This window comes from Dendrobates tinctorius, unplaced genomic scaffold (genome assembly GCF_039654945.1).
Source record: "Dendrobates tinctorius isolate UK_male_01 unplaced genomic scaffold, ASM3965494v1 ptg000384l, whole genome shotgun sequence".
In the NCBI taxonomy this organism is placed as follows: domain Eukaryota; kingdom Metazoa; phylum Chordata; class Amphibia; order Anura; family Dendrobatidae; genus Dendrobates; species Dendrobates tinctorius.
The window spans coordinates 3,450,498-3,477,025 of NW_027362050.1; the positions used below are offsets into that span (position 1 = coordinate 3,450,498).

The following is a 26,528-nucleotide window of genomic DNA, read 5'->3' on the forward strand; positions in this document are numbered from 1 at the left end:
TTCAAACTTTTATGTATTTTTTTAATATATTTACTATTTATTTTATATATCTACAAACCTTTATTTTTGTGACTTGTCACTCTTTATTAGTCCCCTGGGGACTTGAACCTGCAATCATCTGGTCACTGATCACTAGATACTACGATACCGTAATAATACTGTATATAGGAAACATCACAGTCTCTTATGAACCCCATCCAGAAGTTGGAGTACTGTCATGACTCCACCAGACCCATGGTCATTATGGCAACCCAATGGCTGCTAGAGGCACATGATGGCTGAATGACTCAGCCATCACCTGCTGGCAAAGATGCAGATTCAGCTTCTGAGCCCGGTTCAAAAACATGGAGCTGATAAATGACGTAACTGTACAAGGAGCCCTCCGTGAGCGCAGGGGTCCAGTGTGCTCGTACTGATGACGGACAGCTTTCTCCCTATGCACAATAATAAGGAACGGTGGGAAGGTGGAGTCTCCATATCAAAAATACATTAATTCTATTTTTTATTCCAAAAAAGTGGAATAAAAGTACAAAAAAATTAGCAAAAAGTGTTTCTAACAAAATGTGTTACTTTTTTTCCGGCAGAAAACGGGAGCAAATATCTTTGTCAACAGGTTTTTACTAAACATGATGTAGGGGCAGAGACCCTGATTCCAGCGATGTGCGGCACCCTTAGGACTAAGCTCGCCTGACCATGTTCTCCTTGTAAGACATGGTACATTGTGTTGGACTGAACAATACGTTGCCCAGATCATCCCAACAGAAACTGTCTTCATCACATATGTAGTAGCCATTGGAGAGAAGGCGGAGGCTGTGGCGGCAAGGACTCGTATTAATGCCGGGTGGGATTGAGGAGGCGCTCTTGGGGGAGTCCATCTTCAGCAGCACAGAATTCTCTCTGTAAGAAAAAGAAGGTGAATGTTGTATTCTATACGTATAGAGTCATCACCACCATCCGCTTCTGTTATGGGGGTCTCTGCTATCTAACTTCCAGATGACCCTCACTGACGTAGACTGAAAAATGAACTCTAAACATAATTCTCATTTTAAAGCCTCAATTCACACAATGCAGAAATGTACGTGGGTCATATGCTAGTTATATACCCCTGCAGGTTCACTGTGGCACTATGTAGGGCTTTCGCCATAGACATCCCCGTCAATGCAGTTTTTACATCCTGAACGATATATACAGTGGGGCAAAAAAGTATTTAGTCAGTCAGCAATAGTGCAAGCTCCACCACTTAAAAAGATGAGAGGCGTCTGTAATTTACATCATAGGTAGACCTCAACTATGGGAGACAAACTGAGAAAAAAAAAATCCAGAAAATCACATTGTCTGTTTTTTTTTTCATTTTATTTGCATATTATGGTGGAAAATAAGTATTTGGTCAGAAACAAAATTTTCCCCCTGAAAATGCACCTGCTCTGTGATAGTCTCAGGGTTCTGTTTGATGCACAGAGAGCATCATGAAGACCAAGGAACACAACAGGCAGGTCCGTGATACTGTTGTGGAGAAGTTTAAAGCTGGATTTGGATACAAAATGATTTCCAAAACTTTAGACATCTCAAGGAGCACTGTGCAAGCGATCATATTGAAATGGAAGGAGTATCATACCACTACAAATCTACCAAGACCCAGACGTCCCTCTAAACTTTCATCTCAAACAAGGAGAAGACTGATCAGAGATGCAGCCAAGAGGCCCATGATCACTCTGGATGAACTGCAGAGATCTACAGCTGAGGTGGGACAGTCTGTCCATAGGACAACAATCAGTCGTACACTGCACAAATCTGGCCTTTATGGAAGAATGGCAAGAAGAAAGCCATTTCTCAAAGATATCCATAAAAAGTGTTGCTTAAAGTTTGCAACAAGCCACCTGGGAGACACACCAAACATGTGGAAGAAGGTGCTCTGGTCAGATGAAACCAAAATCGAACTTTTTGGCAACAATGCCAAACGATATGTTTGGCGTAGAGGCAACACAGCTCATCGCCCTGAACACACCATCCCCACTGTCAAACATGGTGGTGGCAGTATCATGGTTTGGGCCTGCTTTTCTTCAGCAGGGACAGGGAAGATGGATAAAATTGATGGGAAGATGGATGGAGTCAAATACAGGACCATTCTTGAAGAAAACCTGTTGGAGTCTGCAGAAGACCTGAGACTGGGACGGAGATTTGTCTTCCAACAAGACAATGATCCCAAACATAAAGCAAAATCTACAATGGAATGGTTCACAAATAAACGTATCCAGGTGTTAGAATGGCCAAGTCACAGTCCAGACCTGAATCCAATCGAGAATCTGTGGAAAGAGCTGAAAACTGCTGTTCACAAACGATCTCCATCCAACCTCACTGAGCTCGAGCTGTTTGCCAAGGAAGAATGGGCGAGAATTTCAGTCTCTCGATGTACAAAACTGATAGAGACATACCCCAAGCGACTGCAGCTGTAATCGCAGCAAAAGGTGGCGCAACAAAGTATTAAGTTAAAGTGGCCGAATAATATTGCACGCCCCACTTTTCAGTTTTTGAATTTCCACAAAAATATAAAATAACCAATACATTTCGTTCAACTTCACAATTGTGTCCCACTTGTTGCTGATTCTTCACCAAAAATTTACATTTGGTATCTTCATGTTTGAAGCCTGATATGTGGCATAGGTTGAAAAGTTCCAGGGGGCCGAATACTCTCGCAAGTCACCGTATATATAAAAAAATAAAAACTATTTCTAATGGTGCTGGGTATATTAGACACATTTCCTTTCTACAAATTCTGTCTGCACCTACATCAATTGCACGAGTTATTTTATGACGGATATAAGTAACACCTCTCTCTCTTTATACTTTTCAGAACTGTTGAGGTGTATACCACAAAGTCCTGTGACCCCTGCAGAGCGAATACCGTATTTACCGCGGGCAACGTCCAAAGAGCTTGTATGGCAGAAGCGCAATCTCCTGGAAGAGGGACGAATCTGAAAGAGAAAGATCAGATTAATTAACAATTACACCAAGAGAACACATATAATTCTGCCAGGATCCGTATACTCCTCCATAGTATCATTGGGTCCTCGGGAAATTTAGCAAATGTTCTTCACCTTTCTTATATATTTTAAGAGAACTTAATAAACGATCGCACCAGTGCCGAATCTGGTGCATAATAATAATTTTATTTCTGTAGCACCAAACATTTTCCACACTTTACAATTCACAGGGGAGATGTACAGACAATAAAGACAGAGTAACTTATAATTCAACAAATTCCAAGAGGAGCGAGGGTCCTGAGCACAAGAGCTGACAATCTGTGAGGAAATAGGGGGGAGACAAAAGGTAAAACTAATGGGGGCTTTACACATAGCGATATCGCTAAAGCGTCACCGATTTTGTGACGCAGCAGCGATATTGCTTGCAATATCGCTACCTGTGATACTTACCTCCGACCGGCTCCCCCGCCGGCTATCGCTGATCGCGCGAGATCGTCCACGTCCATTGCTCGTCGTCGGCTTCCTGCTGGCGCCGATGAGCGAGCTATGGACACGAGCGGAAGACGGCGGTCATCGCTTCATCTGACAGGTAAGTACGACCGCCAAGCATCGCTACATCGCTGGTGAGATCTGCCTGTGTGGCAGCTCTCTAGCGACCATTTAGCGATGCACCAGTGATCCTGACCGGGTCGTATCGTGGTCGGGATCGCTGGTGCATCGCTAAATGTAAAGGGGCCTTAAAAGTGCAGGGGTATTCAAATAAAGCTGCACAACCAGTATTTGTACATGTACAGATAGATAGGGCTACTGAGTGTGTGGAGGGCGTGGAAATAAACGAGCAGATTCTTAGAAAAAGTTAGAAAGGGAAAAGAGGGTATAATTGTATTAATAAGGTGAGGCGATATGTCTGTGGATACTGGAAATTAACTGGATTTTCCGGAGTAGTTCAGTCCAGAAAACTCGTGCAGCATGAGAGAAGTTTTGGAAGCAAAAGTGTGGGGGGGGGGGGGGAGGAGTCAGATTATTGAGGATGTTTGTCTTGGGTCATTAGGAGAACGGAGAGCAAGGGTTGAGTAAAAAAAGAGCTTTGTGGGTGCATTCTGCAGAGGATTGGCAACCAGTGCAATGACTAGCACAGGGTGTAGGCATTGGTGTAGCTGCTGGATAGAAATATGATCCTGGCTGCAGCATTCAGGATGGATTGGAGAGGGGAAAAGTTTAGCAAGAGGAGACTGATTAGTAGAGAGTTACAGTACCCCAGACAAGAAAGAATAAGAGCGACAGTAAGTTTTTGAAGAGCAGAAGTTAAGAAAAGGGCAAATTGTCAAGATATTTTTGAGGTGCAGGTGACATGGGCGAGTGATTGGATGTGGGGGTGAAGGAAAGATCTGAGATAAATATAACCTCAAGACAACGAGCGTGCTCCTGGGTAGTAATGGTAGAATCACACATGGAAATGGCAATGTCGGGCATAGGTCGGTTAGTAGAGGGAGGAAACACAAGGAGTTCAGATTTAGAAAGATTCAGTTTCCGATGGAGGGAGGACATGATGTTAGAGATGGCGGAAAGACAATCACTGGTATCTGTAATAATTCAGGAGTAGAAGTTCTTTTTAAGAGTTGTGTTCTTTTCTTACTTGGTGCTTTTTCCATTTTTTTGACTGCTGGCGTTTTTTTTTTTAAGTAATGTGGGTTTCGGAGAAAAATTCCCCCGGAGAAAAACAAAACATTGTGTGCACATATTCCTACACAATAAAAGAAAATAAATGCAAAAAAGCGGGCAAGGCTTAACAAGATGGGAAGGATTACCCACCACCGACCGACAGTTCTTAATCTTAAAGGGGTCCTGAAATCTAGGACTGGGTGTGATTGATGGTAGCTGTAAAACTTTAAATTTATAGCATATCAATGAGATAAAAAAAAAACAAAAATGTGCATATACCCCTTGAACATGACTTCCTACATGGAGCTGAGCGTCTGTTACAGTGTATCAGTGCAGGCAAAGCAATGTGAGCTAATCACAGTAACAATGCACATTTCTCTGCTGTCCCGGACCCCAGTCTTGTAGCCCTCACCGCCTGTGATACATTATATAACCCGGTCACTTCCATAGTCTCCACATCGGACCACCACACTGGATTTATACTGGGATCTGCGTCACTCCGATGGTCGGGCAGCTCTCCATTCCAAGGCTGTGTGATGCACTTGTCACTGCAGCCATGATGTCATAATACTGTAGAATATTAAAACTCTTAAAGGGAAACAGTCAATTTTGAGTTTGCGTTGTAAATGTTTGTGCTGCTCATGTACTGTTTCTCCATCTTATCAGACAGAGGCCGTTCTCTGCAGGACAATGCGCTCGCGTTTAGACCCATTACATGTAAAATTTGGCGTAAATATATGTGCTCCGTATGCGCTATAGTGGCCATTCTTGGGTACGGCAACTCAGCTACTAATGAAGTGAGCTGCAGTACCAGACAACGTCCACTATGCGGTGTATGGAGCTGTGCTCTTCTGGCTCTGAGCTCTGTGTACCTTTCAGGCCAGGTATTCAGCTGATCATTGGGGGGGTGTCAGGTATTGGACCCCCAGGAATCTGATATTGATTATCAGTCCTAATATCTCAGTTCTGAACAACCCCTTTAAGCACTGTATGGTGCAGCAACATAGGTACAGTATGCTATAATAATGGCGGTGGCACTGTACGGCACAGTGACGTGTTATTTGGCACCATCCTATATGTATAGAGATGACTGCACAGGGCGCCCACCAGCGTACGGGGTATAAATTAGAATTAACCCCTTCACATGTGCATATAAGGAGAAAGTAGTACAGTTTATCAGACAAGTCATCGCTTTACCCCGTCACCAGGACACGTACATTTCCCCTTTATTGGCGTTGACATCAGCGGAGGTCGTGCTGCCATCTTGATAAAATCCGACTCCATAATCTGTAATGAAGAACATTGCTGTTAGTACTGGGATTACATCGTATCCATTAGAGTCATCACATGTATGCGAATGGGGTGAGATCGGGGGCAGACGTCAATCAGGGGGTCCGGCAGTGCCCTCTCTTCTATATATACCTGGGCGTAATCGGGTTGCGAGTATTAACCCCGTCTTGTCCCTGTTCTTGGCGTCTACCTGTTCCAATGTCTGAAGGTCACAACGTTCGTCTTCTCTCTTGTATCCGGAACCACTTATACACATTCCTGTCCTATCTCAAGAACTTGCCATGTGCCGGGGATACGTGACGGAGGAGCCGCAGATTGAGAAATTGAGGAACACCGGCTTTATATAAAGCGCCCGTGACTGAAGGGGTAGCGATGGAGATTTTGGTCCTGGAGACTTCTGGCTATCACTGAAATATCAAGTATTTGGCACAGGCTGTAACATGGGTAATCTAAGACTGGCAGGCTATAACATGGGGCATCCATTGCTGGCACAGCCTATAACATGGGGCATCCATTGCTGGCACAGGCTATAACATGGGGCATCCACTGCTGGCACAGGCCATAACATGGGGCATCCACTGCTGGCACAGACTATAACATGGGGCATCCATTGCTGGCACAGAATATAACATGGGGCATCTCTGGAGATGTCGTAACCAAAGCAGCAATGCAGGTGAGGAATGAGATCAAGAAGCAAGATGTGAGTCAGCCATGGCCTCCCGATACAGATCAGAATGTTGTTCCTGCATTAGTCACTCAATTCCTGCAAACCCTGCTTACAGGAGATTGTGAGTGCCAAACTCCTTCTGAAAGAGCTCAACGTCTTGCCACATCCTTCGGCAGTGACTTGGTTTTTGCTGTTACCAATGGAAAGACAAAGCCACCCAAGCACGTACTGCTGTCCTTTGCAATTAAGTCTTTGACCGGCAATACAGAACTGGTTCGAACTCTGAATCGTCTTGGCCACTGTGTGTCATATTCAACGGCTGAGGAGATCGATACAGCCCTTTCTATCCAGAAGTTGGAATGTTCAATGGATTACATCCCAATGCCAGCAAATATCTACCCTGGTGTGTTCACAACCTTGGCCTGGGATAACATTGACAGACTTGAGGAGACACTAAGTGGAGCAGGTACATCTCAGAGTCAATGGCATCGCTGTTCAGTCCAATGTTGCATGCTCTGTGACAAAAGTCCTGCCAGATGTAACCAAGTCGAAGAAAAGAAGCATAATTCCGACAGAATTAATGCTACCAATATACAATGTTGGGCGGCGGGGAGGGCCACCCAGGATTGAGACTGCGAATGTTAACACTACCGAGGAGGTCCAGGATTCAAAAACCAAGAACCATATCTGGCTTCTGGCTAGAATGTCAGACAATGAGGATCAGACCATTAGCAGTTGGACTGGGTTCAACATCCAAATCAGCAGCGACATTGTAGTGGCCCAGGACACTGTAAGCTACCTGCCCACTATCAATGCTCCTGCAACAGCCATGTCCACTGTGAATGAAGTCTTGGAGCAAACACATGCCATCATGCAGACCCTGAAGCTTAACAGAATTGTGTGCGTGTTTGATCAAGCACTCTATGCCAAAGCTGCCGAGGTTATCTGGAAACAGGAGAAGTTCAAGAACATTATAATTAGAATGGGTGTCTTCCACACAATCTGTAATCTCCTCTCCATCATTGGTAAGAGATTTCAGGATGCAGGCCTTAGAGATCTGTGTGTTGAATCCAGTGTCATCGCTGAAGGATCAGTGTCTGGAGTGATGGACGGCCGGAGGTACAACAGAGCAGTGAGACTACACAAGCTGGTCTATGAAGCACTTATGAGGCTTGCATGGAAAAACTTCCTTCCATGGCTAGAAGAAAACCATGCAAGGGACCTTCACCATCTGGATGAAACACTGAAGAACATCACAAACTTTCGCATCAGTGTGTCGCAGGGATCCTTCGAAAAGTTCTTGGATAATGAATCTTGCACACTTACCCTGAAGCTCTTTCAAGTTTATCTTGAGACCTTCAGAAATGAACAACTCTCAGCATTCTGGATGTCATACTTGGACATGGTCGAGACCATGCTGGCCCTGGTTCGAGCTTCAAGAGAAGGCAATTGGATGCTTCACCTAGGAGCAATCCGACAGATGATACCGTGGTGTTTTGCCTATGACAAGGTCAACTATGCCCGATACCTAACCTATTACTATGCTACGATGTCTCGGCTGCCCATAGACCACCCAGAGGTCCATGAATACTTCATGAAAGGTGGCTTTTCGGTCCAGATCGGTAGCAAGAATCCTTTTGGACGGATTCCTGTGGACCAGACCATCGAAGAAACAATCAACAAAGACACCCAGACACCAGGGGGCACAAAAGGCTTCAGCTTCAAAGTTGGAGCTGTCGCCAGATTCTACCTGACATCGGAGTACTGCAGCATGTACTTGAGGCAGCTGAGGGCCCTAGTAGGCCAACAATATACTGACTTCAGTCATTCAGACCTAAAGGTGTCCAGGATTAGAAGAGATTAAGCCGATGTCCGATCTTTTGTTGAACTGCTGGAGACTGGTTGGTTGAACCCCTTCAACAAAGAGCATAATGGTGAACTTATCAGTTTATCAACAGCGACTGCAGCACCACCAGATGTAGCCAAAGACCTTCTAGGGGCATACAGTATAGGAGAGAATGCATATCACACATTCAAGGATGAGCGTTTGGGTACAGATACGCCAACTACACTGTTTCATGACAAGATGACGAAGAACAATCTTAAAACGTTCTCTAACATCAGAATGAAGACACACAGACAAGGCCTTGGCAAGGAGGTAATTTTGAAGGCTGACAGGAACCTATTTGGCCAGATGATACTTGTAGCTGAGAACAGAAAGCTACAAACGAGTGATGTCTTGACTCATCCCCTGGGGCCATTGCCATGGGCACTTGCCAACGGTGATGGGTCTATCCGCAAGACCAACAAGGCTGCCCTAGCAAGGGAGTTGGAGAGGAATGCTCCTCCTGCAGAGGTGATCCCTGAGCCCTCTGCAACCATCATTGATGGGATGAGCCTGGTTCAGAAACTGAAGGGAAACGATGCAACATTTGCCCAGCTAGCAGGCACAGCAATGAGTCACGCTATCCATCAGGGTGCTAAGAGCAAGCGCATTGATATTGTCTTTGACGTCTACAAGGAGACATCCATCAAAGATACAGAAAGAGTCAACAGATATGAAGGCACAGGGATCCATTTCAAGAACATTCAACATGGGCACAACATCCAGCAGTGGAGAAAGCTACTAAGTAATTCCTCCAAGGCAAGTCTCAAAGTTTCTGGTAGAAGAATGGAAGGCGAAACACCACAGGGAGAAGATTGAGAAGGAGATGTATGTCACATGTGAGCAGCTCTGCTTTAAGATCACCAAAGAACAGTGGGAAGAGGCTGCTGACCTCAAGTCAAGTCAAGAAGAAGCAGACACACGCCTCTTTCTCCATGCTCTTCATGCAGCAGAATCTGGTTACAAGTCTGTCATCATCACTTCAGAGGATACTGATGTCATGGTCCTGTGTCTAGGCATGTGCCACAAAATCCCATCCCACCTGTTCCAGAAATGCGGTACACAGAACCGGACAAGATTCCTGGATATCACCACTCTGAGCAGAACATTGGGAGGCAGCGTGTGTGATTCATTGATTGGTATGCATGCATTTACAGGCTGTGACACAGTCAGTGCATTCGCTGGCCGTGGGAAGATGATAACACTCAAGCAGTTGAAGATGAACAAGACATACCAGGATGCCTTTCAGGAAGTTGGTCGTTCATGGGAAGTGTCTCCCGAACTCTTTGAGAAGTTACAGGAAATCACCTGCCACATGTACCTGCCAACTACCCAAACAACTGAGGTAAACAGGCTCCGGTATCAGCTGTTCTGTGCCAAACGTGGAGTGGTAGAGTCAAGTCAACTCCCTCCTTGCCAAGACTGCCTTTTCATGCATGCACTGCGTGCAAACTACCAGGCTGCGATCTGGAGGAGAAGTCTGCAGAGCCAGCCATTTGTTGCAAACCCAACGGACTGCGGTTGGATGATAGATAATGACGGAAAGCTTGTTGTCAAGTGGATGCGAGGGGCACCAGCAACAGAAGCTATTATCCAGCTACTGTCCTGCAAGTGTGTGCGGTCATGCGAACGTCCTCAGTGTACTTGCCTCAGCAATGGCCTGAAGTGCACGGACATGTGCAGGTTACAGACATGCCAGAACAAGGGTATTGAAGACGAGCCAGTAGAACAACAGTCAGATTCAGAGTCTGATGTTGAAGATATTATGGAGTAACGTTATATAATTATACATACACACACAATATAATATATATATATATATATATATATATATATATATATATATATATACATACATATACACACACACACACATACATACATACACACATTAGTATGGACAAGCCCATGACATGTTCAGTGTGTATTTACATAAATTGGATTACATTTTGTTACAAATACTACATGCATTGTATTGACATTTTGGCATTTCCCCTAAATCGACCTTTAATCATTATTTTTTGGAAATATAGGTAGGATCTATTCAAAAGGTGAAAAATACCATTAACCCCTTCGCGCCGGCCGCCGTAGCGGTACGGCGAATCGTACCCGGATCATATGCCGGGCGATCGCCGCGGGTCGGGAGCCAGTTCCCGGTGCAAAGTGGTTACTGTACCTCCTAAAACATTCCTTAGGGGGTGTAGCTTCAAAAATGGGGTCACTTTTTTGGGGTTTCCACTGTGCGGGACCTCAGGGTGTCTCCAAATGTGACATGGCCCCATAGATTTCTTACAGTGAATTTTGCCGCAGCTTCGCTTACGAAGCCTGGCGTGCGCCAATACTGTGGTTTTAGACAACACTTGTGGTATTGCCGTGTTCGGGAGACAATGGGGAATAAAAAGTGGGGTGTACTTTTTCCTGGTCCCCCTTTTCAAAATGAAAAATGTGGGCCTAAAGCGACATTTTTCGGTAAAAAACGTACTTTTCAATTTCCTCAACCAAGTGCATGAAACTCCAATGGAGCGCTTGTTGGGTCAAAGTGGTTACTATACCCCCTAAAACATTCCTTAGAGGGTGTACTTTCCAAAATGCGGTAACCTTTTGGGGGTTTCCACTCTGGGGGTACTTCAGGGTCTCTCCAATACGACATGGCCCACTGGATTTCTTCCAGTGTAATCTATTATCCCAAAAACAGCCTAGCTCTCCTTCTGTGCTGAGCCCTCTTGCGCGCCCATAATTTAGTTACGTGTACATGTGGGGTGTTTCTATAAACTGCGGAATTGGGGTAACCAATTTTGGGTTTGGGTTTGCTGTTAACTCTTGCTGGGTTGCAGGTAAAATTGGATTACAATGGACTATCTGCCAAAAAATTGAAATTTTGATATTTCACTGTCATTTTGCTTGAATTCCTGTGCAACACCTAAGGGGTTAACAAAGTTTTGAAAATCCGTTTTGGACACCTTGAGGGGTGTAGTTTGCAAAATGGGGTAATGTATGGGTGGCTTCTGTTATACAAGACCCATAAAGTGATGTCCGAAGTGACTTGGTCCTTGGAAAAATGGGTTTTGGAAATTTAGTCGTAAACTTTAAAAATTGCGTATAAAACTATGAGCCTTATCACATCCGAAAAATATAAAATTTCATTTCCAAAATGATGCCAATGTGAAGTAGACATGTGGAGAATGTAAACTAATAACTGTTATGGGGGGTATCAGCATTTTTGTAAAAAGTAGAGAATTTCAAAGTTCAAAAATAGCGAATTTTTCACAAATTTTCGTGTATTTTGTAATTTTTTATGCAGAAAGGTAAAATCTATTGACTCACAATTAGCACTACCATGAAGTACAATATGTCACGAGAAAACAATCTCAGAATGGCGTGGGTAGGTGATAGCGTCCCAAAGTTATTACCGCATGAAGTGACAGGTCAGATTTACAAAAAATGGCCTAGGCATTTGGGTACAAATAGGCCTGAAGGGGTTAAGCTACTGATGTGCAAGGACTATCATATCAAAACATAAACTACAGACATGCATCTACCTAAAAACACCAAAGAGAATTAGTCACTCCGGGTGGTACCGATATCTGGCCCGGCTCATGGACTATGTGATTTTAGGTCTGATCCAGGGTTGTGGTCTCCAGGAGGTCTGAGGATCACATTCCTTCATTGATGTAGCAAGACATAAATCCATGCGACACATTCATTCCAGCTCTGTCACAGGTCATCAGAATTTTGTAAACCATTGGTATCCAAAAAATAAAATGTGAATATTGCCTACCATTACAAAGATATTTTTCCTGTGGAAAATATGCCATAGCCTGTCCCATCAGTGGTGACAGCAGCAGTCAACCCTCAGAGAAACGCAGCTTATGTAATTTTAAGATAAAACAATTATGGACAAAAAACCCCCCATACAGCTAGTCCAGCTGTACGGGCTCCATGGAAGTGCGGGTCAGGTCTACTGGTGAGGACTTCCCTGCAGATAGTTCCCCCAATAAACCGCAATGTGTGGACACAGCTCGATACAGATCCAATTGCAGTTACCGTATTTATCGGATTATAAGACGTACCCCAAATTTTGAGAAAAAATAAGAAAAAAAAAAATGTAATAAAATGGTGGTGCTTCTTATAATCCATGCGTCTTATTGCTTACCGGGTTTGGTGGCTGCGGTGAAGCGGTGTCCCAGGGTTGCTGCTGGAGGCAGGAGTGGGGTGATTCTGCAGGTCGCAGGCAGGGATGAGGGGGTGCTCCGATGTACGTCGCCGCTGGTGCGGGGGTCTCCGGTGGTTGCTGGCCGCTGCTGCGGGTGTCTCCAGTACCCAGTGGTGTTGCGTGGGTGTCCGGCGCTGCCCGGAGCTCTGCCGACAGTTTACGACATGCCAGAGCCCCGATACTTCCACGTTTCCCTGTGCGTGTGCAGTGGACTCACATAATCTGTCCGCCGCAGTGGCGGCGCATGCACAGACGATGATCTCAGAACCAATATCTCGAGAGATGAGATTTCAGCGCTGAGATCTCATCTCTCGAAATCTTGGTCCCGAGATCACCGTCTGCGCATGCGCCGCCGCCGGCCATATTCCCGGAGTCCACAGCACATGCACACGGAACCATGGAAGTACTGGGGCTCTGGCATGTCGCAAAATGTCGGCAGAGCCTCGGGCAGCGCTGGACACCCACGCAGCACAGCTAGGCACCGGAGACACCCGCAGCAGCAGCCAGCAACCGCCAGTCACCCGGACACCCCCTCTCATCCCTGCCTGCAGCCTATACCCACAGTATCGGTAAGGCATGTACGCTTTGTAAGATGCACCCCCATTTTCCCCCCAAATTTGGGGGAAAAAAAGTGCGTCTTACAAAGCGAAAAATACAGTACTCCACTAATGTCAAACCAAACTTTATCATTCTAGAAATGAAAATTCAACTTGTAATAAAATAGTTTGAAAGATAAGTCAAATAGTTAGAACTAAAATATATAAATATATGCATACATACAAATGAATGATAATGAGTTTTAGAAATCAAAACAATGAATTAACCACTTTACCCCCAAGGGTGGTTTGCACGTTAATGCCCGGGCCAATTTTTACAATTCTGACCACTGTCCCTTTAAGAGGTAATAACTCTGGAACGCTTCCATGGATCCCGGTGATTCTGACAATGTTTTCTCGTGACATATTGTACTTCATGTTAGTGGTAAAATTTCATTCATATAACTTGTGTTTATTTGTGAAAAAAACAGAAATTTGGCGAAAATTTTGAAAATTTTGCAATTTTCCAACTTTGAATTTTTATGCCCTTAAATCACAGAGATATGGCACACAAAAAACTTAATAAGTAACATTTCCCACATGTTTACTTTACATCAGCACAATTTTGGAACCAAGTTTTTTTTGTTAGGAAGTTATAAGGGTTAAAAGTTGACCAGCGATTTCTTATTTTTACAACACCATTTTATTTTTACGGACCACATCACATTTGAAGTCACTTTGTGGGGTCTTTATGATAGAAAATACCCAAAAGTGACACCATTCTAAAAATTGCACCCCTCAAGGTGCTTAAAACCACATTCAAGAGGTTTATTAACCCTTCAGGTGCTTCACAGGAATTTTTTGAATGTTTAAAAAAAAAAAAAAAAAAAAAAAATGAACATTTAACTTTTTTCCACAAAAAAAATTAGTTCAGGTCCAATTTTTTTATTTTACCAAGGGTAACAGGAGAAATGGAACTGCAAAAGTTATTGTGCAATTTGTCCTGAGTACACTGATACCTGATATGTGGGGGGGAACCACTATTTCGGCGCATGGCAGAGCTCAGAAGGGAAGGAGCGCCGTTTGACTTTTTCAAAAATTGGCTGGAATTGAGATCGGGCACCATGTCACATTTGGAGAGCCCCTGATGTACCTAAACAGTGGAAACCCCCCACAAGTGACCCCATTTTGGAAACTAGACCCCCCAAGGAACGTATCTATGTGTGTGGTGAGAACTTTGAACCCCCATGGGCTTCACATAAGTTTATAATGTACAGCCGTAAAATGAAAAAAAAAAAAAATCATATTTTTTCCATAAAAATTATCTTTTCACCCCCCAATTTTTATTTTCCCAAGGGAAACAGGACCCCAAAAGTTATTGTGCAATTTGCCCTGAGTATGCTGATACCCCACATGTGTAAACCACTATTTGGGTGCATGGCAGAGCTCAGAATGGAAGCAGCGCCATTTGACGTTTTTTGGCTGGCATTGAGATTGGACGCCATGTTCCATTTGGAGAGCCTCTTTTGTGCCTAAACAGTGGAAAACCCCCACAAATGAAACCATTTTGGAAACTAGACCCCCTAAGGAACTTATCTATATGTGTGGTGAGCACTTTATCGGGGTGTGATAAAGGGGGGGGGTTTAATTTACTATTTATGGCGGGTTTTTATTTTTGGCAGCTGTCACACGCTAAAGACGCTTTTTATTGTAAAAATAGTTTTTGCATCACCACATTTTGAGAGCTATAATTTTTCCATATTTTGACCCACCGAGTCATGTGAGGTCTTAGTTCTTGCGGGAAGAGTTGACGCTTTTATTGGTACCGTTTTCGGGCACGTGACATTTTTTGATCGCTTTTTATTCCGATTTTTGGGACGCAGAATGATAAAAAACAGCATTTCATGAATTTCTTTGGGGGGGGTGCGATTACACCATTCCTCGTGCGGTAAAATTGATAAAGCGGTTTTATTCTTCGGGTCAGTACGGTTACAGTGATACCTCATTTATGTCTTTTAATGTTTTGGCGCTTTTATGTAATAAAACAAATTTTATATAAAAAATAATTATTTTTGCATCGCTTTATTCTGCGAGCTTTTTTATTTTTTCGCTGATGACGCTGTGTGGCGGCTCGTTTTTTGCGGGACAAGATGACGTTTTCAGCGGTACCATATTTATTCATATCCGTTTTTATCGCGCATTATTGCACTTTTTGTTCGGCGGTATGATGATAAAGCATTGTTTTTTTTTTTAAGGGGTTTACTAAAAGGGTTAACTAGTGGGTCAGTTTTATAGGGCGGGTCGTTACGGATGCCGCGATACTAAATATGTGTACTTTTATTGTTTTTTTTTTTTTATTTCTGAGAAATGAATTTATTAGGGAAATTTTTTTTATAAATTATTTTTACACTTTTTTTTTTAACTTTATTACATTGTCCCAGGGGGGACATCACTGTCATGTGTCAGATTGCTGATCTGACAAGTTGCACAGCACTTCTGCAGGCTTCCTCCGTGCCTGCACTCTGCAGACACTGAGGAAGCTGTCTCCCTGCAGGACTCCGAAGGCCCCCTCGGCTTTATTTGATCCGTGGGCCTGCAGGGAGGAGGACCCTCGGAGCGACTCAGCACATCGCGTCGCTCCGGGGGTCTCAGGGAAGCATGGAGGGAGCCCTCTTCATGCACACTTCTCTCCTATGCCCCCGGTACACTGCGATCATGTTTGATCGCAGTGTGCCAGGGGTTAATGTGCCGGGGGCGGTCCGTGACCGACCCTGACACATAGTGCCGGGTGTCAGCTGTGATAATCAGCTGACACCCGGCCGCGATCAGCGGCGCTCCCCCCGTGAGCGCCGCTGATCGCGTTAGATGTACTATTCCGTCCTTGGGACTTAGGTCCCAGGTCACATGGACGGAATAGTACGTCTAATGTAGGAAAGGGGTTAAGGCACATTAGAGATTAATGACAAAAAAAAAAACACAAAACAATTTTGTACCAAAGTCTCCTGTTCTTTAGCTGCAAAGATTGTATTGCGGTACTTAACACAAAATTCCTCTCATTGAATCCACTATAGGACATGAGCGTGGGTAAAGGGAAGGGGACCTAGGTGGGCCCTGTGCCATAGATAACACGTCCTAGGATGACCCAAAAAAAAAAAACAAAGCCCCGAAAAAAAGCCAGAGAAGCATGACAGTACAGTGAGGATCTAAGGCAAACATGGTAAAGGTGAGAAATAAATATTGGACAAAGGAAATGAAAAGGTGGCAGACCCCCACAGGACCAACCCTAGCAAGCCATGAGAAGTGGAAAGAGGGCAGGGGAATATCAGATCTTAGACTCATCCATCAGACATCGGAGGTGCGCTGGGTCACACCTATTTTGGCAGAACACAGATGGTGGAGGCACCAGCACTCCACTTGGTGGAGAGAGGGTACATGATGAATTGGCATCCAAAGAGGTCACTACTGTGGAGGGCACAGTGAAAGAAGATGGAGGAAATCCACAACACCTAAAAGAAAACAAAGACATTTATTTAAGAAAAATCCTGCCTAAGTTGTCCAAAAAGCCATGGCCACACCTCCCAATATTCACACCGTGATCTAATGCCCATCAGCAAAAATGTACAAACTGAACATAAGGTTATTACCGTATTTTCCGGCGTATAAGACGACCCCCCAACTTTTCCAGCTAAAATAGAAAATTTTCTTAAAAGTCATAGAATCATAGAATTGTAGAGTTGGAAGGGACCTCCTGGGCCATCTGGTCCAACCCCCTGCTCAAAGCAGGATTCGCTAAATCATCCCAGTCAGATGTCTGTCCAGCCTCTGTTTGAAGACTTCCATTGAAGGAGAACTCACAACTTCTCGTGGCAGCCTGTTCCACTCATTGATCACTCTAACTGTCAAAAAGTTTTTTCTAATATCTAATCTGTGTCTCCTCCCATTCAGTTTCATCCCATTGCTTCTAGTCTTTCCTTGTGCAAATGAGAATAAAGTTGATCCTTCTACAATGTGACAGCCCTTTAGATATTTGTAGACAGCTATTAAGTCTCCTCTCAGTCTTCTCTTTTGCAAACTAAACATTCCCAAATCCTGCAACCTTTCCTCATAAGACAGGGTTTGCAGACCGGTCACCATTCTGGTCGCTCTTTTCTGAACTTGCTCCAGTTTGTTGATGTCTTTTTTAAAATGTGGTGCCCAAAACTGGACACAATATTCCAGATGAGGTCTGACCAAAGAGGAGTAGAGGGAAATAATGACTTCACGTGATCTAGACTGTATGCTTCTGTTAATACATCCTAGAATTGCATTTGCCTTTTTTGCTGCTGCATCACACTGTTGACTCATATTCAGTCTGTGATCTATTAGTATACCCAAGTCTTTTTCACATGTGCTGTCACTTAGCCCTATTCCTCCCATTCTATATATGTTTTTTTCATTTTTATTGCCCAGATGTAGTACTTTGCATTTCTCCCTGTTAAAAACCATTCTGTTAGTTGCTGCCCACTTCTCCAGTTTATTTAAATCTTTTTGAATCCTCTCTCTCTCTTCTCTAGTATTAGCTATCCCTCCTAGCTTTGTGTCATCAGCAAATTTAATCAGTTTACCCTCAATTCCTTCATCTAAATCGTTGATAAAGATGTTGAACAATACAGGGCCCAGGACAGAGCCCTGTGGTACCCCACTTGAGACATTCTTCCAACTGGATGTGCAGCCATTTACGACCACTCTTTGGGTCCGATCACTAAGCCAGTTATGAATCCACCTAACAGTTGCCTTGTCCATTCCATACTTAGTCATTTTTTCAATAAGGATTGTATGAGAGACTTTGTCAAATGCTTTGCTGAAGTCAAGATATACTATATCTACAGCATTTCCTTGATCCACCCAATCAGTGATACCGTCATAGAAGGAAATTAAGTTAGTCTGACATGACTTATTAGTTACAAACCCATGCTGACTCTGTTTAATCACTTCATTCTTATCCAGGTATTGACATACATGTTGTTTAATAATTTGTTCAAAGATCTTTCCTGGTATAGAAGTCAGACTCACTGGCCTATAGTTGCCTGGGTTCACCTTCTTCCCCTTTTTGAAGATAGGAACAACATTTGCTCTTCTCCAGTCTTCTGGCACTTCTCCTGTTCTCCAAGAATTTTCAAAGATTATGGAGAGGGGTTCAAAAATTTCTTCTGCTATCTCCTTCAGTACTCTGGGGTGTAATTCATCTGGACCTGGAGACTTGAATTCATTTAGGTTAGCTAAGTGTTTCCTCACTATCTTTCTGTTTATAGATATCCTGGATTCTTCTATTCCCTTAATAGGACAGTGAATAACAGTTGGTGTTACATTTCCTTTCTGAGAGAAAACAGATGCAAAATAGGAATTTAAAAGTTCAGCCTTCTCAACATCCTGTCTTACCATTTCATCATTTTCATCCTGTAAAAATCCTATAGCATCTTTGACTTTTCTTTTACTTTTGACATATCCCCAAAATCCTTTATTATTGCTTTTGACATCTCTTGCAAGCCTCAATTCATTGTCAGCTTTAGATAATCTGATTTGTGCCCTGCAGGTTCTGCAGACAGCATTATATTCTTCTTTAGATATGCCTCCCTCTTTCCATTTTATAAACATTTTTTTCTTCCTTTTTAGCATGTGCTTAAGTTCTGTGTTCACCCATCCTGGTTTCCTTAAATGCTTCCTATTTTTCCCTCTTTTCGGAATTGTTAACAACTGTGCTTTGAGAATTTCATTTTTCAAGATTTCCCATCCTTCCTGGACATTTTTGTCTTTAAGGATATCCAGCCATTGGATCCCTCCAATTATCTTTCTGAATCCCTTAAAATCTGCCTTTCTGAAATCTAACCTTGACGTCTGAGTCTTCACAGGTCTTCCTCCTCTAGTTATCCAAAATTCTAAAATAGCATGGTCGCTCCTTCCTAGGGTTCCAGCCACTTTTACCTCCTCAACCATTTCCTCCCTGTTTATAAGGATTAGATCCAAGGTAGCAGTTCCCCTTGTTTTCTCCCCTACCTTTTGGAAGATAAAGTTGTCAGCAAGAGAGGATAAGAATTTCCTTGACCTGTTAGTTTTGCCTGAGAGAGATTCCCAACAAATGTCTGGATAGTTGAAATCTCCCATGACAACTATGTCATATTTTTTGGAGAACTTGGCCATTTGATGCATAAAGAGTTCATCCATATCTTCAGCTTGCACAGGCGGCCTGTAGTAAATGCCTACAATGGTGTCCTTTCCATTGTTCTGTCCTTGTATTCTTACCCAAACAGTTTCCACAGAACTCCCAGTCTCTGAAGCTTCAATCTCTGTGCAGATATACGCGTTTCTAACATACAATGCAACACCCCCTCCTTGTTTATCAAGTCTGTTTCTTGCAAATAAGTTGTATCCTTCTAGTCTTGTATTCCAATCATGTGTATTGTCCCACCAAGTTTCAGTGATTCCAATGACATCATATTTCTTTTCCTGTGTTAGTAGTTCCAATTCTCCTTGTTTGTTGCCCATGCTTTGTGCATTAGTATAGAAACATTTTAGTTTGTGATTGGTTTCTCTTTCTCCAATATTTTTATTAATTAGATTCTTTCGTCTTTGTTCTTCCTTTCCACTTCTAATAGCAGAGTTCTCAATAGCATTTGTCAGGTGTATGGCTTTTTCTGGTCTTTTGCTTCCCTTCCCATGTTGTTCTAGTTTAAAGCTCTCCTTACAAGTGTAGCAAGGCGACTTCCAAATACATGCTTTCCAGTCTTCGTAAGGTGCACCCCATCTCTAGCAAGTAGTCCATCGTATAAGTAGTTCACTCCGTGATCCAGAAATCCAAATCGTTGCTGACGGCACCATCGACGTAGCCAGTTGTTCACTTGCAGAATCTTATTCCACCTCCTTGTTCCATGGCCATCCACTGGGAGGATGGAAGAGAAGACCACCTGCGCTCCCAGTTCTTTCACTTTCTTGCCTAAGTCTTCAAAGTCTCTGCAGATGGTTTCCAGGTCGTTTCTTGCGGTGTCATTTGTCCCCACATGTAGTAGCAGGAATGGGAAGTCATCTGTAGGTCTGAAGAGTCCTGATATCCTGTCAGACACATCTTTAATTTTTGCACCTGGAAGACAGCACATTTCTCTTGAAGTTATATCCGGTCTGCAGATAGCGGCCTCTGTTCCTCTCAACAGGGAATCCCCCATGACCACCACTCTCCGTTTCTTCTTCACAACATTTTTCTTTCTCCATCCAGGAGGACTCTGAAGGCGTACAAGGTTGCTGTTTGTTGGCAAAGTCTTATCCTGATGTATTTCTTCATTGTTTTCCTGCGTGAGAGCCTGGTACTGGTTTCTGAGCAGTATGGGTGCTGACTGCCTCCTGATCCTCCTGCTTCTCTGGGTCACATGTCTCCATTCCTCTGTTTCTTCAGGTGCACTTCAAATTTCTTCTCTTTCTGTAACATGAAGAGATAATTGTCGGGGTTCTTCTTATATGCCATGTGCCATCTTATATGCCGGATGCGGGGGGAGTGGTCCCGATGACAAAGGGAGGGTGTACGTGGAGTTATCTCCCTTTTACCTCATTGGTGGCAGCAGTGCTATCTGCGGGTCTCTGTGCTGGGAATCGGCGGCGACTCCATCTGCACTGTGGCGGCTCTGTCCTGGGGATTGGCGGCTCCTCTTTGTCCAGCGTGGGGGCGCTGTGCTGGGGGCGGCTGCGGAGGCTCTCTGTCCAGCGTCGGGGCTCCTCCGACATTTCCCCAAAGCCTGGAGGCCCAGGCAGCTCCATTGCTGCGATGCGGTGGCCTCCCTGAAAATGGCCGCCGGAGCCCGTGCGAGCTCAGATTCAGATCTCTTCTAGGGACGAGATCTGAATCTGAGCATGCGTGGGCTCCGGCGGCCATTTTCCCGGAGGCCACCACATCGCAGCAATGGAGCTGCCTGGGCCTCCGGGCTTTGGGGAAATGCCGGAGGAGCCCCGACGATGGACAGAGAGCCGCCGCAGCCGCCCCCCAGCACAGCGCCCCCATGCTGAACAAAGAGGAGCCGCCGCTGACCCCCAGCAGAGCCACCACACTGCTGAAGGAGGAGCCGCCGCACCGCTGCCACCAATGAGGTAAAAGGGGGATGATAACACCATTTATACCCTCCCATGTTCATCGGGACCACTCCCCCCATATGCACTCGTCGTATAAGACGACACCCGGCGTATAAGACGACCCCCGACTTTTAAGCAGATTTTCAGGGGTTAAAAAGTCGTCTTATACGCCAGAAAATATGGTACTTTACATTCTGACCAGACTGTATGAAGCCCACTACCACGTCACATTGACCAAAACAGGGGGTCCCTAGCCTTAAAGGGAATCTGTCATCCCATTTTTGGCCTATAAGCTGTGGCCACTGCCATCAGGGGCTTATCTACAGCATTCTGTAATGCTGTAGATAAGCCCCCGATGTTACCTGAAAGATAAGAAAAACGAGTCAGATTATACTCACCCCGGATTCAGTCCGGTCTGATGGGTGGTGCGGTCCGGGTCCTCCCATCTTCATGCGATGACGTCCCCCTTCTTACTTCTGCTGTGGCTCCTGCGCAGGCGTACTGATCAGTCCTGTTGAGGGCAGAGTAAAGTACTGCAGTGCGCAGGCGCCGGACCTCTCTGACCTTACCCAGCGCCCTGCAGTATTTTACTCTGCCCTCAACAGGGCAGAGCAGTACGCCTGCGCAGGAGCCGCAGCAGAAGTAAGAAAGGGGACGTCATCGCATGAAGATGGGTGGACCCGGACCGGACTGCGACACCCACCGCACCCCCTGGTGAGTATAATCTAACTTGGTTTTCTTATCTTTCAGGATACATCGGGGGCTTATGTACAGCATTACAGAATCCCTTTAAAGGTGCGACCTTGGTTACAGCGGCAGCGCACCCGGCAGGGCGAGCGGCAGCGCACCCGGCAGCGCACTTCGTTCTCTAGGCAGACCCCTACCACGCAGTCCCATGCATCCTACACCCACTTTCCCATGCAGACTCCCAGCACGCAAGCCGACGTGTGCAACATCACCCTCTTTTCCCCAGGCAGACTCCCAGCATGCAGCCCAATGCAAGCAACATCACCTCTTCTCCCCAGGCAGACCCCCCTCCAGCATGCACATGCAGCCCCATTACCCCCTTCACCCCAGGCAGACCCCCCTCCAGCATGCACATGCAGCCCCATTACCCCCTTCTCCCCAGGCAGACCCCCCTCCTGCATGCACAGGCAGCCACATGCAAGCAACATCACACCCTTGTCCCAAGGCAGACCCCCCCCAGCAGACACATATAGCCCGATGCAAGCATCACCCCCTTGTTCCCAGGCAGACCCCCCAGCATGCACATGCAGCCCCATGCAAGGAACATCACCCCTTCTCCCCAGGCAGATCCCCCCTCCTGCATGCACATGCAGCCCCATGCAAGCAACATCACCCCCTTCTCCCCCAGGCAGCCCCCCTCCAGCATGCACATGCAGCCCCATGCAAGCAACATCACCCCATTCTCCCCAGGCAGATCGCCCCTCCACCATGCACATGCAGCCCCATGCAAGCAACATCACCGGCTTCTCTCTAGGCAGACCCCCCCTCCAGCATGCACATGCAGCCCCATGCAAGCAACATCAACCTTCTCCCCAGGCAGACCTCCCCTCCAGAATCCAGCCCCATGCAAGCAACATCACACCCTTCTCCCCTGGCAGACCCCCGCTCCAGCAGGCACATGTAAGCAACATCACCCCTTCTCCCTAGGCAGACCGCACTCCAGCATCCAGCCCCATGCAAGCAACATCACCTCCTTCTCCCCAGGCAGACCCCCCCCCTCCAGCATGTACATGCAGCCCCATGCAAGCAACATCACCCCCTTCTCCCCAGGCAGACCCCCCCATCCAGAATCCAGCACCATGCAAGCAACATCACACCCTTGTCCCAAGGCAGACCCCCCCAGCAGGCACATATAGACCGATGCAAGCATCACCCCCTTGATCCCAGGCAGACCCCCCAGCATGCACATGCAGCCCCATGCAAGCAACATCACCCCTTGTCCCCAGGCAGACCCCCCCTCCAGCATGCACATGCATCCCCATGCAAGCAACATCACCCCCTTGTCCCTAGGCAGACCCAAGCAGGCACATGCAGCCCCATGCAAGCAACATCACCCCCTTGTCCCCAGGCAGACCCCCCCTCCAACATGCACATGCAGCCCCATGCAAGCATCACCCCCTTCTCCCCAGGTAGAACCTCCCCCTCCAGCATGCACATGCAGCCCCATGCAAGCAACATAACCCCCTTGTCCCTAGGCAGATCTCCCCTCCACCATGCACATGCAGCCCCATCACCCCTTCTCCCCAGGCAGACCCCCCCTCCAGCATGCACATGCAGCCCGATCACCCCCTTCTGCCCAGGCAGAACCCCCCTTCCAACACGCACATGCAGCCCCATGCAAGCATCATCACCCCCTTCTCCCCAGGCAGATACCCCTCCAGCATGCACATGCAGCCCCATGCAACCAACATCAACCCCGTCTCCCCAGGCAGACTCCCAGCTCGTGCATGAACATCCACTTACCTGATCTGTGACCCCAAACACTCCAATTCCCGCCATGACACTCACAGCTTGCTCCTGTCTGCGCTGCTCTATGGATGGACTCGGAGAAAGAGGCCCCGTCCCTTCTGGTCACATGGGCATGACGTCAGCAGAGGACCTTTAGCCGATTGGAGTTAGCCTCTACCCTGGTCACATGGACTTGACGTCATGGAAGGTCCTGTAGTACAGGGAGAAAAATGTCTTCCAATTCATCCTGTCACCACAAGGTGTCGCTGAATATCTATGCGGTGACGCTCTGTCCACTGTTAGTATAAAAGGAGCGATGTGAAGGCGACGGCGCTATTTTGGCCACATTTGCGATATAGTGAGGACTCAGAGAGGGCAGTAAACCTGTCTGTGACGCCATTACACAGCAAAGCCAAGAAAGACAGCAGACAGCACTCCTTGCTGTAAATGGCGTTAGGTAGAATATGTTTTAGGGATGCCATGAGGTAAAATTACCTCACAGAAGATGATTCCTGTGAAGAAAGTCAGTGAGCGCAGTGTCTGAGCTCTGTATACAGACACTAATGGTGTTAGGAGATCTGCAGTGTTAGTTCACGACTCCACAACAGCAGAAAAGCACAGAATCTGAATTTTCAAAGAGTTTCTCTAAAAACATCAATAACTGCAGTTATAAATCAGGAAACGGCAGCGATGAGGGGGAAAAATGCTGCAGAGGATGAAAAATGATCAATATCGACATCAAAAGACGGCACAAAAATGACAACACTGAAAAAATGAGTTACTACAGTGTTAGGCGTCGAGTTCCCATCACTGCACGGGGAATCTCAAGCCATGTCCCCTGCGGTGTGAGGAGTGAGTGGTGTATGCACGCATGAATGTCTCTGGTGACTGACTCATTATGAAACCCCTATCCTTGGTACGCATGTGGTGATCGGCCTTTCCAATTAGTGCATAGACTGAGAGTGCAGGGAGGAGGCAGAGTCAGGGACTAGCATCAGCGCCAGGTAGTGGCTTGCCTGTACGCCACTGTGCACTTTGCACTCCACGGTAGCCATCGTCTATTAGTGGTGTTCGCAGGTGCGACGCCGCGCGCTTAGTGGGTCTAGAGGGACTCTAGCCCTGTGTCTTTGGGGCAGAGTTCTGTGACTGTACACTAGCGCTCACTGCCGAGCTCTGTGAGCTTATCAGGGTACGGCATTTATATATTGCGGTTCTGTGAAGCAACAGAGTCCGCCTCTGTGTCCACCGGGTGATGTTAACCCGCGTGTGTTCTATTATACCGCCATATAGCGCCTGCCATTAACGGGCAACAGGTAACATCTCTGCACGGTGGACCCCGGGCTGCGGACGCACCTTATTACTTCCTTATTATTTGGTGTGTTCCGCCAGCCCTAACATACAGAGGTCCTTCAAGAGCAAAGGAGGCAATGAGAGAAAATAGCGCAAAAGATAGAAAATAGGCAAAAATCAGCACATTATGTGTAAATTTCATCATAACAAAATACTGAAAGAAAGCATGAAAAATTTTAAACCTCAATCATAAGTTTATAAATGATGCCAAGCAGCACTTCATAAAGTATCTGAAAATCACTTTCAGTATAAATAAGATCGAACTAAGAAACATACGAGTCAGAAAAATGATCTTATAGCGCCGTAATGCAAAACATAAAGTAAGAAAAACAATGTAATACTGACGACAGAAAGAGAAGGAAAATATTCACATTTTTAAGGACAAAAAGAAAATAAACTAAATTCTGATGCGCACTTTGCCTTCTCCAAGAAGCTAAGAGCTAAAAACATTACAGAATATAAAAGGGGAAAAATTAAACCTAATACAAATACTTGTGAAGCGCACTTATGTCTCAAGGCATATTGAACAACAGCAGTCCATGTTTATACATCCCGTATATTTACCCAATATGTTTATTATCAGGCATTACTACTTACACCTAAGGCTTCGTTCACGTGTCAGTTTTTCTCATACGGATGTATATGGTTTTTGCGGATATCACTTGTACCTATAGGGCTGTGTGCACACGTTGCAGGTTTGGTGCGTTTTTGCCACATTTTTTCTGCCCGGATATGTGACAAAACCTGATGCCAGCAAAGTGAATGAGAAACCTGACGTGTCATGCACATTTTGAGTTTTTTTGCAACTTTGGTGCAGAAAATAATCTGCATGCCAATTCTCTGCGGTTTTGCCCTGTGTTTTCACCATTGACTTCACTCAAATCAGGCAAAAATGAACCAAAATCACGCATTTTTGCAGCTGCCTCTTTCAGCCAAAAAATACAGAAATTATGCAGAATTTTTTTTTTCTGGGGTCTCCCATTTTAATAACTAGTAAAGTGTATAGATACAACTTGCTGATATTAATAGTCTGTGAAACTCCATGTGTATTACACATTTCACAGACTTTAATCTTCAGCCCACAGTTGTACACTTTCCCGCTGATGCTTTTTAGGGTGTGTGTGTGATTTACTGATTAGAACAACAAATAAACCAAATGAGATGAGGCCTATAGTAAACACAAATTATATTATAGATTTGTATGCAAAGAACAAAAAATAGGCATATTATTTTCATACACCCAAACTAATGATGATTTATAGCAACATAAAAAGGAAAAAAAAAACTATAATGTGAAGTGGGGGAACTGGGCCTGGACTGTGTATTGAAAAAGGTGAAGGTGCAGAAACTCGAGTTGACACATGGGGGGGTAACTGAC

General features: G+C 45.3%; 1 protein-coding gene across 5 annotated transcripts; it reads right to left on the reverse strand.

Moving 5' to 3' along the window:
• Positions 1-23,993, reverse strand: LOC141076018 (transmembrane protein 71-like). 5 transcript variants are annotated; one of them, XM_073563266.1, is made up of 5 exons: positions 23,816-23,993; positions 16,517-16,740; positions 5,861-5,930; positions 2,912-2,972; positions 1-897 (listed from the first exon to the last, which is right to left on the reverse strand). In XM_073563266.1, exons 2-5 carry the CDS (start codon positions 16,571-16,573, stop codon positions 678-680), a joined length of 408 nt encoding a protein of 135 aa, XP_073419367.1. In that variant the 5' UTR covers positions 16,574-16,740; positions 23,816-23,993; the 3' UTR covers positions 1-677. The 5 variants fall into 5 exon arrangements, with proteins under 5 accessions (XP_073419367.1, XP_073419368.1, XP_073419372.1 ...); XM_073563267.1 differs by having other exon boundaries at positions 23,861-23,986; XM_073563271.1 differs by having other exon boundaries at positions 16,606-16,740; positions 23,816-23,982.
• Positions 23,994-26,528: the final 2,535 nt, after the last annotated feature.

Bases quoted from the DNA above. Each gene is read 5' to 3' on its own strand.
- LOC141076018 (XM_073563266.1), bottom strand. From the start codon at position 16,573: ATGAGTCTAAGATCTGATATTCCCCTGCCCTCTTTCCACTTCTCATGG. The intron at 5,931-16,516 runs GTTGGTCCTGTG...TCTTCATTACAG, and splicing joins ACTTCTCATGGCTTGCTAGG to ATTATGGAGTCGGATTTTAT. The intron at 2,973-5,860 runs GTACGTGTCCTG...TTTCTCTTTCAG, and splicing joins AACGCCAATAAAGGGGAAAT to ATTCGTCCCTCTTCCAGGAG.